The sequence below is a fragment of the Salmo salar genome, chromosome 14, assembly GCF_965601325.2.
Source record: "Salmo salar chromosome 14, fSalSal1, whole genome shotgun sequence".
NCBI lineage: Eukaryota > Metazoa > Chordata > Actinopteri > Salmoniformes > Salmonidae > Salmo > Salmo salar.
Genome location: NC_138304.1, coordinates 48507311 through 48525994, shown reverse-complemented (window position 1 = coordinate 48525994; position 18684 = coordinate 48507311). Strand labels below are relative to the sequence as shown.

General features: G+C 44.2%; 1 protein-coding gene across 2 annotated transcripts in view; it reads right to left on the bottom strand.

Moving 5' to 3' along the window:
* Positions 1 to 18684, bottom strand: part of scn12aa (sodium channel, voltage gated, type XII, alpha a) — a 95898-nt gene that overhangs the window by 13484 nt on the left and 63730 nt on the right. For both annotated transcript variants that reach the window (XM_082961024.1, XM_082961023.1), the window contains 4 exons: positions 14342 to 14782; positions 5323 to 5440; positions 611 to 765; positions 7 to 180 (listed from right to left, as the gene is read on the bottom strand). In XM_082961024.1, the coding sequence (XP_082817150.1) occupies positions 7 to 180; positions 611 to 765; positions 5323 to 5440; positions 14342 to 14782 (888 nt within the window). The remainder of the gene's footprint in view (positions 1 to 6; positions 181 to 610; positions 766 to 5322; positions 5441 to 14341; positions 14783 to 18684) is intronic.

The following is an 18684-nucleotide window of genomic DNA, read 5'->3' as shown; positions in this document are numbered from 1 at the left end:
ACTTACATCAACAATGAGGAAGTCCAGCCAACACCAAGCATTGGTGAAGTACTTCTTGAAGCCGTAGGCAATCCATTTGAGGAACATCTCTAGGACGAATATGTAGGAGAAAACCTTATCAGCGTACTCCAAGATAACCTTCACCACTTTCCTTTTCTCAATGTAGATGTCCTCAAATGCCTAGAGCAGCGCAGGAGGGACAAAAGAGAAACCACAGATTATAACCTCTCAAGCCTTAGATAAAACCAATACATTCAGCTGTTGTGCTGTAAGAATAGGAACGAGCTGTTTAGTGAAATTGTAAAAAATAAAAAGTTAAGTAAAGATGACATAATAGAAAGATCTAGAAAGAGACATTGCACGGTTTATGCCTTTTTTATATATACTTGCTTTTGAAGACACTTGGTATCAAATTAGCACTGATGGAGCAATAGTTTCGTAAATGTGGCCCTATGAGCTGACTCTTAAAGAGGTCAGGTAAGACTGGGGTAAGAGGTGGTTGGTCTCACCAGAGCACAGCTGCTCAGCAGGATGATGAAGATGATAAGAGGTCAGAGGTGAAGGTTGAGAGGTCAGGTAAGACTAAGGGGTAAAAGGTGGTTGGTCTCACCAGAGCACCACTGCTCAGCAGGATCATGAAGATAATAAAAGTCTCGAACCAGCTGTGTTCAACAATCTGGTAACAGGTCTTCCTCAGTCTCCACCAGGCCTGACCCAGGCCCCGAGTCGTGTTGATCTCACAGCACTTACAGTGGCGAACACAGACTGAGACACAGAGACAAACAGAAGATGGCGCTGAAGAGATGGATAGCTGTCGTCTTACAGGAAGCTGACCAATTCTGTTATTTTGTGTTGTTTTTGTTGTTGTTGTTTATTTTACGCTGATCTTTTTTTGTACCTAGTAATTCTGCCATCAATTTCCTATGACCGAAAACAGCTTTTGGACATCAGAACAGCGATCACTAACCTCGATTTGGATGAAGGCTTTTACTTCAACGAGTCGGCAGCTATGAATGTACTGCACATCCCGTAACCAGGCCCTAATCCCCAGGACTCGTTTGCCTCTGTATAACAGAGGCAAACGAGTGGGTTCCCTGGTGAAACTACTTTGACGAGGAAATAAACCGTCTCTACCTTCCATTCGATTGGCGAACGTACAATCACTAAAGAACAAACTGTACAAGCTCCGTCTGAGACTATCCCATCAACGGGACCTAAAGAAGTGTAATATCCTATGTTTCTCGGTGTCAAGGCTGAACAAGGACATAGATAAAATACTGTACATCTAGCTGTTTTTTTTATGAATCATCAAGACCGAACGGAAGCTTCGGGTAACATTAAGGGGGAGGTGTGTGTCGCTTTGTTAACAACAGCTGGTGCGCGATCTCTAATGTTAAGGAAGTCTCAAGGTTTTGCTGGCCTGAGGTAGAGTACCTCATGATAAGCTGTAGACCACACTATTTACCAAGAGAGTTTTCATCTATATTTTTCATAGCTTTCTATTTACCACCACAAACAGATGCTGGCACTAAGACCGCACTCAATGAGCTGTGTAAGGCCATAAGCAAACAAGAAAATACTCATCCAGAGTCGGCGCTCCTAGTGGCCAGTGATTTTAATGCAGGGAAACTGAAATCTGTCTTACTTCATTTTTACCAGCATGACCTTACTCCACACACAGAAACGCATGCAAAGCTCTCCCTCGCCCTCCATTTGGCAACTCTGACCATAACTCTATCCTCCTGATTCCTGCTTACAAGAAAAAAACTCAATCAGGAAGTACCAGTGATGCTCTCAATACAGAAGTGGTCAGATGTAGCAGATGCTAAGTTACAGGACTGTTTAGCTAGCACAGAGTGGAAGTGCATCGACGACATCGTTCCCACAGTGAACGTATGTACATATCCCAACCAGAAGCCATGGATTACAGGCAACATCCGCACAGAGCTAAAGACTAGAGCTACCGCTTTCAAGGAGCGAGACACTAATGCGGACACTTATATGAAAGCCCGCTACAACCTCCAACGAGCCATCAAACAGTCAAAACATCAATACGGGACTAAGATCAAATCCTACTCCGCCAGCTCTGACGCCCATCAGATGTGGCAAGGCTTGCAAACTATCACAGATTACAGTGATGATAGCCTACAGTGATGATAGCCTACCAGACAAGCTACATTTCTTCTATGCTCGGTTCGAGGCTAGCAACACTGAACCGTGCATGAGAGCACCAGCTATTCCGGATGACTGTGTGATCACACTCTCCGTAGCCAATGTGAGTAAGACCTATAAACAGGTTAACATTCACAAGGCCGCCGGGCCAGATGGATTACCAGGATGCGTACTCAGAGCATGCGCTGACCAGCTGGCAAATGTCTTCACTGATATTTTCAACCTCTTCCTGACTGAGTCTGTAATATCTACATGTTTGAAGCAGACCACCATAGTCCCTGCACCCAAGAATGCCAAGGTAACCTGCCTAAATGACTATCACCCCGTAGCACTCACATCTGTAGCCATGAAGTGTTTTGAAAGGCTGGTCATGGCTCACATCAATGCCATCATCCCAGACACCCTGGACCCACTCCAATTCACATACCGCCCTAACAGATCCATAGATGACACAATCTCAACCGCACTCCACACTGCCCTTTCCCACCTGGACAAGAGGAACACCTATGTGAGAATGCTGTTCATTGACTACAGCTCAGCGTTCAACACCATTGTGCCCTCAAAGCTCATCACTAAGCTGTAATCCACTAAGGACCCTGGTACTGAACATCTCCTTCTGCAACTGGATCCTGGACTTACTGATGAGTCGCCCTCAAGTGGTCAATCTCAACACGGGGGACCATCAACGATGCCTGCTTAGTCCCCTCCTGTACTCCCTGTTTCCCTACGACTGCGTGGCAGCGCATGACTTTAGGCTTGCCATAACAAATGGGTTGACATTTCAGCTTTTCATTTCTTATTAATTTGTAGAAATTTAGAAAAACAATTATTCCACTTTGACATTATGGGGTATGTGTGTATGTGTAGGCCAGTGACCAAAAATCACATTTTTATACATTTTAAATTCAGGCTGTAAAAAAATCAAGGGTTGTGAATACTTTCTGAAGGCACTGTATGTACAATACATATCTACCCACTGCACATCGATACTGGTACATAGCCAAGTTATTGCTACTCATTGTGTATTTATAGTTAAGTAATTTAGCAGATGCTCTTATCCAGATTGACGTACTAGAGCAATTAGGGTTAAGTGTGTTGCTCAAGGGCACATCAAAAGATTTGTCACCTCAGGGATTCGAACCAATAACCTTGCCATTACTGGCATAATGCTCTTAACCGCTAGGCTACCCTGCCGCCCCGTATTATTTTTCTATGATTTCTCTTTTATTCTCTCTGTTGGGAATGGCCGAGCACGCCCCCATCCAGGAAGCAATTCACTGTTAGTCTACAGTTGTGGCCAAAAGTTTTGAGAATGACACAAATATTAATTTCCACAAAATTTGCTACTTCAGTGTCTTTAGATATTTTTGTCAGATGTTACTATGGAATTCTGAAGTATAATTACAAGCATTTCATAAGTGTCAAAGGCTTTTATTGACAATCACATGAAGTTGATGCAAAGAGTCAATATTTGCAGTGTTGACCCTTCTTTTTCAAGACCTCTGCAATCCGCCCTGGCATGCTGTCAATTAACTTCTGGGCCACATCCTGACTGATGGCAGCCCATTCTTGCATAATCAATGCTTGGAGTTTGTCAGAATTTGTGGGTTTTTGTTTGTCCACCCGCCTCTTGAGGATTGACCACAAGTTCTCAATGGGATTAAGGTCTGGGGAGTTTCCTGGCCATGGACCCAAAATATCGATGTTTTGTTCCCCGAGCCACTTAGTTATCACTTTTGCCTTATGGCAAGGTGCTCTATCATGCTGGAAAAGGCATTGTTTGTCACCAAACTGTTCCTGGATCGTTGGGAGAAGTTGCTCTCGGAGGATGTGTTGGTACCATTCTTTATGCATGGCTGTGTTCTTAGGCAAAATTGTGAGTGAGCCCTTGGCTGAGAAGCAACCCCACACATGAATGGTCTCAGGATGCTTTACTGTTGGCATGACACAGGACTGATGGTAGCGCTCACCTTGTCTTCTCCGGACAAGCTTTATTTCAGATGCCCCAAACAATCGGAAAGGGGATTCATCAGAGAAAATGACTTTACCCCAGTCCTCAGCAGTCCAATCCCTGTACCTTTTGCAGAATATCAGTCTGTCCCTGATGTTTTTCCTGGAGAGAAGTGGCTTCTTTGCTGCCCTTCTTGACACCAGGCCATCCTCCAAAAGTCTTCACCTCACTGTGAGTGCAGATGCACTCACACCTGCCTGCTGCCATTCCTGAGCAAGCTCTGTACTGGTGGTGCCCCGATCCCGCAGCTGAATCAACTTTAGGAGACGGTCCTGGCGCTTGCTGGACTTTCTTGGGCGCCCTGAAGCCTTCTTCACAACAATTGAACCGCTCTCCTTGAAGTTCTTGATGATCCGATAAATGGTTGATTTAGGTGCAATCTTACTGGCAGCAATATCCTTGCCTGTGAAGCCCTTTTTGTGCAAAGCAATGATGACGGCACGTGTTTCCTGGCAGGTCACCATGGTTGACAGAGGAAGAACAATGATTCCAAGCACCACCCTCCTTTTGAAGCTTCCAGTCTGTTATTCGAACTCAATCAGCATGACAGAGTGATCTCCAGCCTTGTCCTCGTCAACACGCACACCTGTGTTAACGAGAGAATCACTGACATGATGTCAGCTGGTCCTTTTGTGGCAGGGCTGAAATGCAGTGGAAATGTTTTTTGGGGGATTCAGTTCATTTGCATGGCAAAGAGGGACTTTGCAGTTAATTGCAATTCATCTGATCACTCTTCAAAACATTCTGGAGTATATGCAAATTGCCATCATACAAACTGAGACAGCAGACTTTGTGAAAATTAATATTTGTGTCATTCTCAAAACTTTTGGCCACACCTGTTGTTTACCAAGCATGTGTCAAATACAAATTGATTTGATACTTTAATAGCTCACTTACAGTGGTGCAACACAGACTGAGGCAGAGAGAAACAGATATAGTTTAAATCACTTAAATCACAGACAGACAGACAGACAGACAGACAGACAGACAGACAGACAGACAGACAGACAGACAGACAGACAGACAGACAGACAGACAGACAGACAGACAGACAGACAGACAGACAGACAGACAGACAGACAGACAGACAGACAGACAGACAGCTAATCATGAGGATCTTGCATAGAGTAGCTACGTACATTCAGGGAAACATTCATCTGGCTCCATAACATCGTCAGCCGTCTCAGAGAAGTCATCCTCTTCCTCCCCTGGCTTCCGCAAGTCCACCGTGCTGCCTTCTGATAGGCTCACTTTTTCCTGCAACACAGGAACAAGAAAGTCACACCAGGAAGTCACGTCACACCATATTCATTCTGTTTGTCCATCCCCATAGAAAGTGCTGCCATATTCATCAGACTCGAGATACTTCTCGGCACACTAAGAAATGTAAACACACCCAATCTCTCAACTGCATTTGTGAGTACTGTTTATAAAACAGCCCATTCACATAGGCCTGTTTGAATTATGTATTAATAACATCAATCTGTGACATTTCTGTGACATAAAGTGCACACATCAAGCATTGAGTCAACACATACATTTCAACCGTTAAATGGTGAGAGTTGACTTCCTGAACAGCGTAATTCTATGTCTCCGATTTGTCATCCAGACCTAGGTTCAAGTACTATTCCAAATAATTTCAAATAGGATTGTCTTCATATACAAACATAATAGTCCCAAAATGTCAAACCCCGCCCATCTGGCACTCCAGACAGGGCTAAAACAAATGCTGAAAGTATTTGAAAGTTATGGTTCAGAGTTCAGGCTGTGCTGTCATCTAATGCTACAGTTAGGGTTCAGGGTTCAGGCTGTGCTGTAATCTAATGCTACACTTAGGGTTCAGAGTTCAGGCTGTGCTGTAATCTAATGCTACAGTTAGGGTTCAGAGTTCAGGCTGTGCTGTAATCTAATGCTACAGTTAGGGTTCAGAGTTCAGGCTGTGCTGTCATCTAATGCTACAGTTAGGGTTCAGAGTTCAGGCTGTGCTGTAATCTAATGCTACAGTTAGGGTTCAGAGTTCAGGCTGTGCTGTAATCTAATGCTACAGTTAGGGTTCAGAGTTCAGGCTGTGCTGTAATCTAATGCTACAGTTAGGGTTCAGAGTTCAGGCTGTGCTGTAATCTAATGCTACAGTTAGGGTTCAGAGTTCAGGCTGTGCTCTAATCTAATGCTACAGTTAGGGTTCAGGGTTCAGGCTGTGCTGTAATCTAATGCTACACTTAGTGTTCAGAGTTCAGGCTGTGTTGTAATCTAATGCTACAGTTAGGGTTCAGAGTTCAGGCTGTGTTGTAATCTAATGATACAGTTAGGGTTCAGAGTTCAGGCTGTGCTGTAGTCTAATGCTAAAGTAAGGGTTCAGAGTTCAGGCTGTGTTGTAATCTAATGATACAGTTAGGGTTCAGAGTTCAGGCTGTGCTGTAGTCTAATGCTAAAGTAAGGGTTCGGGGATCAGGTTGTGCCGTGACCTCTGCCTTCCTGTCACCAAGAAGTCTTAGTACAGGTCTGATGAGATTTCACTGTGTAGTAATGGAAACATATTTCACACGCTTTACTGGGATTATTGGGACAGAGGTGCTGCTGCAATCCAATAAAACGAAAGCGTAATCCAGCATTAAAGAATGTGTGTGTGTGTGTGTGTGTGTGTGTGTGTGTGTGTGTGTGTGTGTGTGTGTGTGTGTGTGTGTGTGTGAGAACTGGAGACAGGATTATTGTCGGTATCATTCTTAGGGCTGAAAGAGGAACAGAGGGAATCTGCTCTGGCAGCATTTAGATAGAATCAGGGTTATACTATGGTCAATAGTAAAGGATCAGAGATGATCACTTCACCAACATCAGTGTGTGCGCACACACACACACACACACACACACACACACACACACACACACACACACACACACACACACACACACACACACACACAAACACAAAGTGTGAGCAAATACATAATATGTCATTGCCTTTCAGTAAGACTTGCTGATTTTCAATCACTGAAGAAAATGATCAAATCAAATAAGTAACCACAAATCAGCTTCATTAATGATTTAAAAAATAAATAAATAATAAAACCATTTGTTGCTAACTCAAACCGCTGGTCGTTTTTTGGTGTGTTTTAAAGTCATTTTTTTACTGCAGCACTGCTGATGTCAGATAGGCTGCTGATGTCAGATAAGCTGCTAGGTGCCAGATAAACTGCTAGGTGCCAGATAAACTGCTAGACGCCAGATAGGCTGCTAGACGCCAGATAGGCCGCTAGACGCCAGATAAGCCGCTAGATGCCAGATAGGCTGCTAAACGTCAGATAGGCTGCTAAACGTCAGATAGGCTGCTAGACGCCAGATAGGCTGCTAGACGCCAGATAGGCTGCTAGACGCCAGATAGGCTGCTAGACGCCAGATATGCTGCTAGACGCCAGATAGGCTGCTAGACGCCAGATAGGCTGCTAAACGTCAGATAGGCTGCCAGATGCCAGATAAACTGCTAGATAAACTGCTAGATGCCAGATAAGCTGCTAGACGCCGGATAGGCTGCTAAACGCCAGATAGGCTGCTAAACGCCAGATAAGCTGCTAGATGCCAGATAAGCTGCTAGATGCCAGATAGGCTGCTAGATGCCAGATAAACTGCTAGATAAACAAATAGATGCCAGATAAGCTGCTAGACGCCAGATAGGCTGCTAAACGCCAGATAGGCTGCTAGACGCCAGATAGGCTGCTAAATGCCAGATAGGCTGCTAAATGCCAGATAGGCTGCCAGATGCCAGATAGGCTGCTAGATGCCAGATAGGCTGCTAGACGCCAGATAGGCTGCTAGACGCCAGATAGGCTGCTAGACGCCAGATAGGCTGCTAGACGCCAGATAGGCTGTTAGATGCCAGATAGGCTGTTAGATGCCAGATAGGCTGCTAGACGCCAGATAGGCTGCTAAACGCCGGATAGGCTGCTAAACGCCGGATAGGTTGCTAGACGCCAGATAAGCTGCTAGACGCCAGATAGGCTGCTATACGCCAGATAGGCTGCTAGACGCCAGATAGGCTGCTAAACGCCAGATAGGTTGCTAGACGCCAGATAAGCTGCTAGACGCCAGATAGGCTGCTAGATGCCAGATAGGCTGCTAGATGCCAGATAGGCTGCTAGACGCCGGATAGGCTGCTAAACGCCATAGGCTGCTAGATGCCAGATAGGTTGCTAGACGCCAGATAAGCTGCTAGACGCCAGATAGGCTGCTAGACGCCAGATAGGCTGCTAGACGCCAGATAGGCTGCTAGATGCCAGATAGGCTGCTAGACGCCAGATAGGCTGCTAAACGCCAGATAGGCTGCTAAACGCCAGATAGGCTGCTAGATGCCAGATAGGCTGCTAGATGCCAGATAAACTGCTAGATAAGCTGCTAGATGCCAGATAGGCTGCTAGATGCCAGATAAACTGCTAGATAAGCTGCTAAATGCCAGATAGGCTGCTAGATGCCAGATAAACTGCTAGATAAGCTGCTAGATGCCAGATAGGCTGCTAGATGCCAGATAAACTGACAGATAGGCTGCTAGACGCCAGATAGGCTGCTAGACGCCGGATAGGCTGCTAGACGCCAGATAGGCTGTTAGATGCCAGATAGGCTGTTAGATGCCAGATAGGCTGCTAGATGCCAGATAGGCTGCTAGATGCCAGATAGGCTGCTAAACGCCAGATAGGCTGCTAAACGCCGGATAGGTTGCTAGACGCCAGATAAGCTGCTAGACGCCAGATAGGCTGCTAGACGCCAGATAGGCTGCTAAACGCCGGATAGGTTGCTAGACGCCAGATAAGCTGCTAGACACCAGATAGGCTGCTAGACGCCAGATAGGCTGCTAGATGCCAGATAGGCTGCTAGACGCCAGATAGGCTGCTAAACGCCAGATAGGCTGCTAGAAGCCAGATAGGCTGCTAGACGCCAGATAAGCTGCTAGACGCCAGATAGGCTGCTAGACGCCAGATAGGCTGCTAGACGCCAGATAGGCTGCTAAACGCCGGATAGGCTGCTAAACGCCAGATAGGCTGCTAGACGCCAGATAGGCTGCTAGACGCCAGATAGGCTGCTAAATGCCAGATAGGCTGCTAGATGCCAGATAAACTGCTAGATAAGCTGCTAGATGCCAGATAGGCTGCTAGATGCCAGATAAACTGCTAGATAAGCTGCTAGATGCCAGATAGGCTGCTAGATGCCAGATAAACTGCTAGATAAGCTGCTAAATGCCAGATAGGCTGCTAGATGCCAGATAAACTGCTAGATAAGCTGCTAGATGCCAGATAGGCTGCTAGATGCCAGATAAACTGCTAGATAAGCTGCTAGATGCCAGATAGGCTGCTAGATGCCAGATAAACTGCTAGATAAGCTGCTGAATGCCAGATAAGCTGCTAAATGCCAGATAAGCTGCTGAATGCCAGATAAGCTGCTAGATGCCAGATAGGCTGCTAAACGCCAGATAGGCTGCTAGATGCCAGATATACTGCCAGATAAGCTGCTAGATGCCAGATAGGCTGTTAGATGCCAGATAAACTGCTAGATAAGCTGCTGAATGCCAGATAAGCTGCTAGATGCCAGATAAGCTGCTAGATGCCAGATAAACTGCTAGATAAGCTGCTAGATGCCAGATAAGCTGCTAAATGCCAGATAGGCTGCTAGATGCCAGATAAACTGCTAGATAAGCTGCTGAATGCCAGATAAGCTGCTAGATGCCAGATAAGCTGCTAGATGCCAGATAAACTGCTAGATAAGCTGCTAGATGCCAGATAAGCTGCTGAATGCCAGATAAGCTGCTAGATGGCTTTTTTTCCCTTCTAATTTCCATTTTGCCCAGAAGCCTCTAATTCTGGAGTGGAGCGGGCAGGGAGCAGGGCACACCAGGGATAGAGGGCACGAGGAAGAGGCCAGACTGCTGCCCGGCCGCCCCGGCAACCAACCCTGCCCACCCCGCTCTGGCGTCCACCCTACCCCACCATGCCCAGCTCCCCCCGCCCCGCCCCGCCCCACCCTGCCCTGCCATGCCGTGCCAACCCCGCTCTGCTCTGTCCACTCTGACTATTTAATCTGCAGGGCCTGGGCAGCTCTACCACTACAGTTCTATAGCTCTACAATTTAACATCTGCCCCACTGCAGACTGATGCTGCCTGCCAACCCTGCATCAGGATTTAAAGAAAGAGAGGGATGATGAGAGACAGAGGGAGAGAAAGAGAGAGCGAGAGAGCGAAAGATAAAGAGAGAGAGAGAGAGAGAGAGAGGGGGGAGAGATATAGAGAGCGAAAGAGAAAGAGAGAGACAAGATTGACTCAATGAGGGGCTTATTAAGGCTTAATGCCGAGGGAAATACATGCTGCAGTCGGTGACATTGTGTTAATTACCTAAGAGGTGAATATTAGTCAATCTAAGAGAAGCAAAAAGCCACTTCCATTAATTTAATGTGAGACAGTTTTCTTTGTAGCCCAGCGCTGTGCTTTCTGAGAAGATGTTTTCAGGCTTAATCACATCTGAAGGCCCTGGCTGGCGTGCGTGTACGTGTGAGTGTGCGTGTGTGTGTGTGAATGCCAACTAGTATCAACTCACAACACGACCCACAGAGACCAGATACAGACGGGCTTTTTCAAAGCATCATTCCACTAGTTTCTACAGTGCTAGAGGCGTCACTGCAGTCCCTGGTTCAAATCCAGACATCTGGCCGTGATTGGGAGTCCCATAGGACGGCACACAATTGGTCCAGCGTCGTCTGGTTTTGACCAGGGTAGGCCGTCATTGTAAATAAGAATTTGTTCTTAACTGACTTGCCTAGTTAAATCAAATAAATAAATCTGCAGCCATCATTTTTTGTTTGTCCAGATGAAACCAGTCTGTCAAAAGTTGCTACCTCATGTCTAAATTCTCAAACTAAATACACACTGCAATTCCAAACCTATTTGCTTTGATTTTAAGCCTGACAATACAACAGCTTGTCTTAGCTAACAGCGAAATGTTTGTTTTTGTCTTCATCATTCTAATTCTATTAACGAGGTTCCACATGCATTCCTGTTATTTCCAACAACCAATGAGCAACTCCACCGTAAATCCAGCTGCATATTGAACGTTGATATTGCCGAAAGGCCAGTTTCTCTGGCAATGACGTAGTGGCAAGGAGTGGAACGTCAGCTAAACAGACTGGAACCCCTCCTGGATCAAGGTCTCTGTTGCCTAAATGTTTGTTTTTTTAAACTTTTTTTTTAAATAGCGCCCCTTGGGTGCACTTCCAGTAATACCGTATACCCCGGTATTATACAGAAACGGTAGGAAAATTTGGATACAGCCCAACCATATTTCTGTATAGCGTTGCGTAGCGATTATGAAACTAAATCTGTGTCCTGTCTCCAGGGATCACCTTGTATGCTTGGCTCACAGAATTACCAGATTATATATCCGGAATACCTCCATTCTGCCCCGCGTCCATCTATTCTACAGTACTACCCACTTCCTGTAATCTACCATATGACCCGCCCCCCTGCAGCTCATTGATCCCTGTCCTCACTCTCACTTTTGAGTGACATGAGCAGCTGCCAATCTGGTACAGTTCACCATGGCACTGATGTGTAAGTGTATCTGAGGTTACTAGGGAGACTCGGGACTGGCGAGGTTCGGGACTGGGGACACTCAGGACTGGGGACACTTGGGACTGGGGACACTTGGGACTAGGGATGCCCAGGACTGGGGAGGCTTGGGACTGGGGACATTCTTGACTGGGGATGCTCTTGATTGTGTCTTTCATCATAAAAGTCCTATGACCAAGATCAAGTTAGTATATTTATACACGCAGTGGGGTCAGAAATGACTGGCAGCCTTGATGAAGATGAGCAATAATACAATTGTTCAGAGAAAGAGATTTTGTTTAACAAGTAATACCTTTTTTCAGAAAAAAAAGGTAGGGGTCAAAATGATTGACACCTCTAAAGAAATAGTAAAAAATGTAGTATTTGGTCCCATATTCCTAGCATGCAATTTCTACATCAAGCTTGCATTTGGATGCATTTGCAGTTCGTTTTGGTTGTGTTTCAGATTATTCTGTTTTGGGGGTTATGATCTTTGACCCTCTGTAACTTTCTCAGTCATCATTATTTATGATTCATTCAGGATAATCTGTAATCCTGGTAGCATCCACATGAATGTAGAAGTGTTTAGAAACATATTCTATTCTTATTTACAATTAAAAGTGACTCCAAAATGACACAATACATTATTTATCATTCATGTCTATTGGGCACAAAAGATTCTGAAACACGACCAAAACAAACAGCAAATGCATCCAACAAGTTTGTAGAGTCACCAGCTTGATGTAAACATTGCATGCTATGAATGTGGGACCAAATACTAAACGTTTGACTACTTAATTTATAAGAATCTTTAGGGGTGTCAATTGTTTAAAGAAATATCTTTCTCTAAGCAATTGAATTAGCATAAAATAATATAATTTCCCCTATAGCTCAGTATTTTAACCTGTTAGGGCTAGGGGGCAGTATTGACATGGCTGGATAAAAAACGTACCCGATTTAATCTGGTTACTACTCCTGCCCAGTAACTAGAATATGCATATAATTATTGGCTTTGGATAGAAAACACTCCAAAGTTTCTAAAACTGTTTGAATGGTGTTTGTGAGTATAACAGAACTCAAATGGCAGGCAAAAACCTGAGAGATTCCTTTACAGGAAGTGGCCTGTCTGACCATTTATTGTCTTTCTTTGACATCTCATTCAATTACAAAGGATCTCTGCGGTAACGTGACACTTCCCACGGCTCCAATAGGCTCTCAGAGCCCGGGAAAAACCTGAATGTCGTCATCCCAGCCCCAGGCTGAAACACATTATCGCCTTTCTCAAGTGGCCGATCAAGGGACAATGGGCATTAGGCGCGTGCACTGGCCGCCCCCGTCTTTGTGTTTTTTCCTCTGTTTGCCGAAAAGGAGATTCCCGGTCGGAATATTATCGCTTTTTTACGAGATAAATTGCATAAAAAATTATTTTAAACAGCGGTTGACATGCTTCGAGGTACGGTATTGGAATATTTAGAATTTTTTTGTCACAAATTGCGCCATGCGCACGACCCTGATTTACCATTTCGGATAGTGTCTGGGACGCACGAACAAAACGCCGCTATTCGGATATAACGATGGATTATTTTGGACCAAACCAACATTTGTTATTGAAGTAGCAGTCCTGGGAGTGCATTCTGACGAAGACAACAAAAGGTAATCAAACTTTTATAATAGTAAATCTGATTTTGGTGAAGGCTAAACTTGCCGGGTGTCTAAATAGCTAGCCCGTGATGGCTGGGCTATGTACTTAGAATGTTGCAAAATGTGCTTTCACCAAAAAGCTATTTTAAAATCGGACATATCGAGTGCATAGAGGAGTTCTGTATCTATAATTCTTAAACTAATTGTTATGCTTTTTGTGAACGTTTATCGTGAGTAATTTAGTAAATTGTTAGTAAATTCCCCGGAAGTTTGCGGGGGGTATGCTAGTTCTGAACGTCACATGCTAATGTAAAAAGCTTTTTTTTTATATAAATATGAACTTCATTGAACAAAACATGCATGTATTGTATAACATAATGTCCTAGGGTTGTCATCTGATGAAGTTCATCAAAGGTTAGTGCTGCATTTAGCTGTCTTCTGGGTTTATGTGACATTATATGCTAGCTTGAAAAATGGGTGTCTGATTATTTCTGGCTGGGTACTCTGCTGACATAATCTAATGTTTTGGTTTCGTTGTAAAGCCTTTTTGAAATCGGACAGTGTGGTTAGATTAACGAGAGTCTTGTCTTTAAATAGCTGTAAAATAGTCATATGTTTGAGAAATTGAAGTAATAGGATTTTTAAGGTATTTGAAAATCGCGCCACAGGATTCAACTGGCTGTTACGTAGGTGGGACGAATTCGTCCCGCCTGCCCTAGAGAGGTTAATTATTTATTTACACTGTCATTATTGCTCATCTTTATCAAGGGTGTCAATAATTTCGGACCTCACTGTATATTTAGTAAGAAAAAAACGTCAAGAACAAATGTACACATTTTGTGCTTTTGGATGCACAAAAAAAAAAACGTTACTTTAGAATAAAAAACACGTGCCTCTTTACTACAGTGTGATCTATAATTTGTGTGATAAGCCTTACCGCTTTGTTGTCCTCGTCCTCTGACGACTCTGTCTCCTCCTCCACCTCTCCTTCCTCAGGGAACTCCACATCCGACTCCCCTGGTGCGATGGGCACGCTGATGGTCAGGTTGGGGTTGGTCATGTAGCTGTCGTCGTCCGGGACCTTCTCTCCGTAGCGTCCGATCACCCCCAACACCCCGACCCCCACCCCACCGTTACTCTCCACGTGATTGGCTACGGGTGTCAGGTTCACAGAAATCTGAACGTCTTTAGTCATGAGACGTCTCTTCTTCAGGTTTCCGTTGAATAGGTCGGAGACGTTCCTCATCAGCCAGGCGAAGCCCGTGTGGATGCGGGCGACGGCGATCTGGATGTTGTTCATCTCTCCGTCCTCGTCGGGAGCTGACAGGTTGTCTGAGCTGAACGAGCTGAGCAGCAGGGCCAAGAACAGGTTCAGCACCTGGGATGGAAAAGGAGAAGGAGACCAGTATAATGGAACAACACAAAAAGGGACAAATTGCTGTATTTTGATCATGTTCAAATTATATATAAGCAGATCAGAGGTAGAGGACTTCTTTAAGACCCTTTGACAACACCTCAGACAATGGTTTTGTCATCAGAATCAAATCCTATAGACGCCCTACAGAGGATTAACCCTGCTCACAGTTCAAACACATACATGCTGCTATGGATCCAAGCAGCATCCCACCTGATCTCCAGTGATCTGCCTGCTCAGAGAGCTACTTGTCATCTAGGCTCCACATACCTCTGCATTGTGTGTTGGGGACATAACCAGTTGGTGTGAGATTATCTGCTATGAGGGAGTCTACTGTTCATTGAGATTGGGGGGGGGGGGGGGCATGAACATGATCTGAGCAGATTGTTGTTGATGGCTGCTCTTTGACCTCCTTGCACCTAAGCAATCTGTTGCTTGTGAACCCTAGAGATCAGGGTTCCACAGCCTCCATATGATTAATGTGTTTCGAGAGAGGGAGGGTTTCTGTCTGTCTGACCATGTACAGCCCAGAGGAGAGCTGGAGGAATCTGAAGGTCAAGCTCGTCGTATATAGCGCCCATTATAACTAGCGTCATAACATCGTATATTGTTGTCCATAATGCGATTTTTAAAAACCCAACGCAGACGTTTTTATTTTAATATCCAAATCATTTCTGGGTAACAATTAAGTACTTTACTGTATTAGTTTTCCATTAAAATGGACAAAAATAAACCAAAACAGCTTTTTTAGCAACAACAAAAAAACAATTAATTCTAACTCTAAAATGTTGCTAGGACTGTCTGTGAGTGGTCTGAGTGGGGAAGGGAAAGGCAGCTAAAAACAATCTGTTATTGGCAGAGGTTTGGAACCTCTCTGCGTTATTTGGTCTATTAACTTACCGCCTGGTGACGTCACCAGGCAACCCAAGCACTCCACTCATGCAAAAATCTGCTAATTAGAAGGTCCTGTGTAGATTAATGACGACAGGAAAGTAAAGGTAAAACAGAACAGGTGTTCGACTAGTGTCCAACAGGATTTGACTTTCTTAAAGCAATGCTCTCTTAAAGCCTGACATGGTTTTAAAACAGTTAACTGATCACAGGTAGGTCAGTCCTGTATATTGGGAGCATTAGACTGTTTCAATATAAAATAGAGCTCTTTGGCCAAGCACACCTGTGGTGGGTTTGACGTCTAAATGAAAAACCATTAGGCCGAAAAGAACCCATACCTACTGTAAAATATGGTGCTGGATCTTTGATGCTATCAGGATATTATTTGCTTCCACTGGTCTTCCACATGAACTTCACCCAGTACCAAGACATTTTTTTTGCCAAAAACCTGGTTGCCTCTGCAAGGAGACTGAAATTTGACGGCAAGTGGATCATTCAACAAGATAATAACCACAAGCACACATCAAAATCCACAAAGAAATTGTTAATTGACCACAAAATCCATCTCCGGTCTTGAAACCCATTGAAAACCTGTGGTTTGAATTGAAGTGGGCAGTCCATAAGAGCAGACAAAGGATATCAAGGATCTGGGAAAGATTATGTATGGAGGAATGGTCTAAGATCCCTCCCAATGTGTTCTCCAATCTCATAAAACACTTTAGAAAAAGGAGAGGTATTCCCCCTTTTTGAGGGGAAAAACATATTACTTCTTCAACTAAATCTCCTTCTCTGAGCAATTGTATTAGTATAAAATAATATCATTTCATTTTCTTCAATTTTATACAATAGCTCAGTATTTGAAGTATTTGTTTTATACAGTCATTTTTGCTCATCTTTATCAATAACTTAGGACACACTGCATGTGGATTGGAAATTACATGCGAAAGCCAGAGCCAAAACCCAGTGAATCTGTGCCGGTCACTCGCTCTCCTTTGGATTTAGCCTGCCTGTGTCCTGGATTACACAAAATGGTTACCTCCAACTTTACTGTAGTCCACTAACGGCAGAAAATGGTACTCAACTTGTTGTACTCGCTCGTAACATTTAAAAAAAATGTGACGTTTTTTCTTTTTTAAATCTGAATTTAATTAAATACTGAAATGGAAAAAATTATTGTCATTATCTCGGGGGAAAAAAACATGAGAAAATGTTGAATGAAAAAAAATACTATCTTTCAAAATGACCCCAGTGATACGGGAAATAGTTGAGGTATGGGACTAGAGAAATGTAACCACTCTTCATTGACAGAGCTATGGATGCAGAGACTGATCATCAATGATGTTAAAAGTATAGTTCTAACCATGTTTTGAGGCTATACAATGTTTGTTTACAAACATTGGAGTAAAACAAGTTTATATGTTGAGTTCTGATGGAATACGACAGTTGAACTAAGCTCTTGAAGCATTTACAAGTTCTATTCTTCAAGAATCAATTGGTATATATCCTTAATTTATAAATCCACAAATGAATGTAGCAACATGCGTATTGTCCCTTTAAAGACTTAATTTAGCTCTGTAATGTACTCCATCCAGCAGCACATCAAGCTGAAGCTATGCAAAATGAACATGGATGAATGAATGAGAGAAATGCCGCTTGCCATCCGGCCGGCCGGCCGAGCAACCACTGGTTGTCTGGAGTTCTGGGAAAAAAGGTTTTGATCTCTTCTCATTAAATGGTAGTTTCCAGGACACAGATGGATAACAAAGCAACATCTGGGTGGCTCAACCAATACTGCATTGCTGTGGCGCCAAGTGACAGCAGTTGTGTATAAACAGAGCCCGTTACTTGGATTAAATGTTTTTTTTATATACACAGTTCCAGTTCTGTACCCTTGCATTACGAAGGTTTTGTTTTATACTATAAAACTAAACTGTCAATACTCGCTGAGTCTGGATATTATACAGTACTGTAGCTAGCTACCACACCGTGCTGTAACGTTCCAACGTCACCTCATCTGATCTTACGTACTGAACAACTTGGATCACACATGTTCAACCCATTAAAATACATTATTTATTACCGCTGGATAAAACATTTAAGCCTTAAGTAGACGTTCTGCAGTATAAATGCTACAACCGCCACTCCACTCCAGTGTGGATATACCAAATGCCACTCCAGTGTGGATATACCAAACGCCACTCCAGTGTGGATATACCAAACGCCACTCCACTCCAGTGTGGATATACTAAACGCCACTCCACTCCAGTGTGGATATACCAAACGCCACTCCACTCCAGTGTGGATATACTAAACGCCACTCCACTCCAGTGTGGATATACCAAACGCCACACCACTCCAGTGTGGATATACTAAACGCCACTCCACTCCAGTGTGGATATACTAAACGCCACTCCACTCCAGTGTGGATATACTAAACGCCACTCCACTCCAGTGTGGATATACAAAATGCCACTCCATTCCAGTGTGGATATACTAAACGTCACTCCACTCCAGTGTGGATATACTAAACGCCACTCCACTCCAGTGTGGATATACTAAACGCCACTCCACTCCAGTGTGGATATACCAAACGCCACTCCACTCCAGTGTGGATATACTAAACGCCACTCCACTCCAGTGTGGATATACCAAACGCCACACCACTCCAGTGTGGATATACTAAACGCCACTCCACTCCAGTGTGGATATACTAAACGCCACTCCACTCCAGTGTGGATATACTAAACGCCACTCCACTCCAGTGTGGATATACAAAATGCCACTCCATTCCAGTGTGGATATACTAAACGCCACTCCACTCCAGTGTGGATATACTAAACGCCACTCCACTCCAGTGTGGATATACTAAACGCCACTCCACTCCAGTGTGGATATACCAAACGCCACTCCACTTCAGTGTGGATATACCAAACGCCACTCCACTCCAGTGTGGAGATACCAAACACCACTCCACT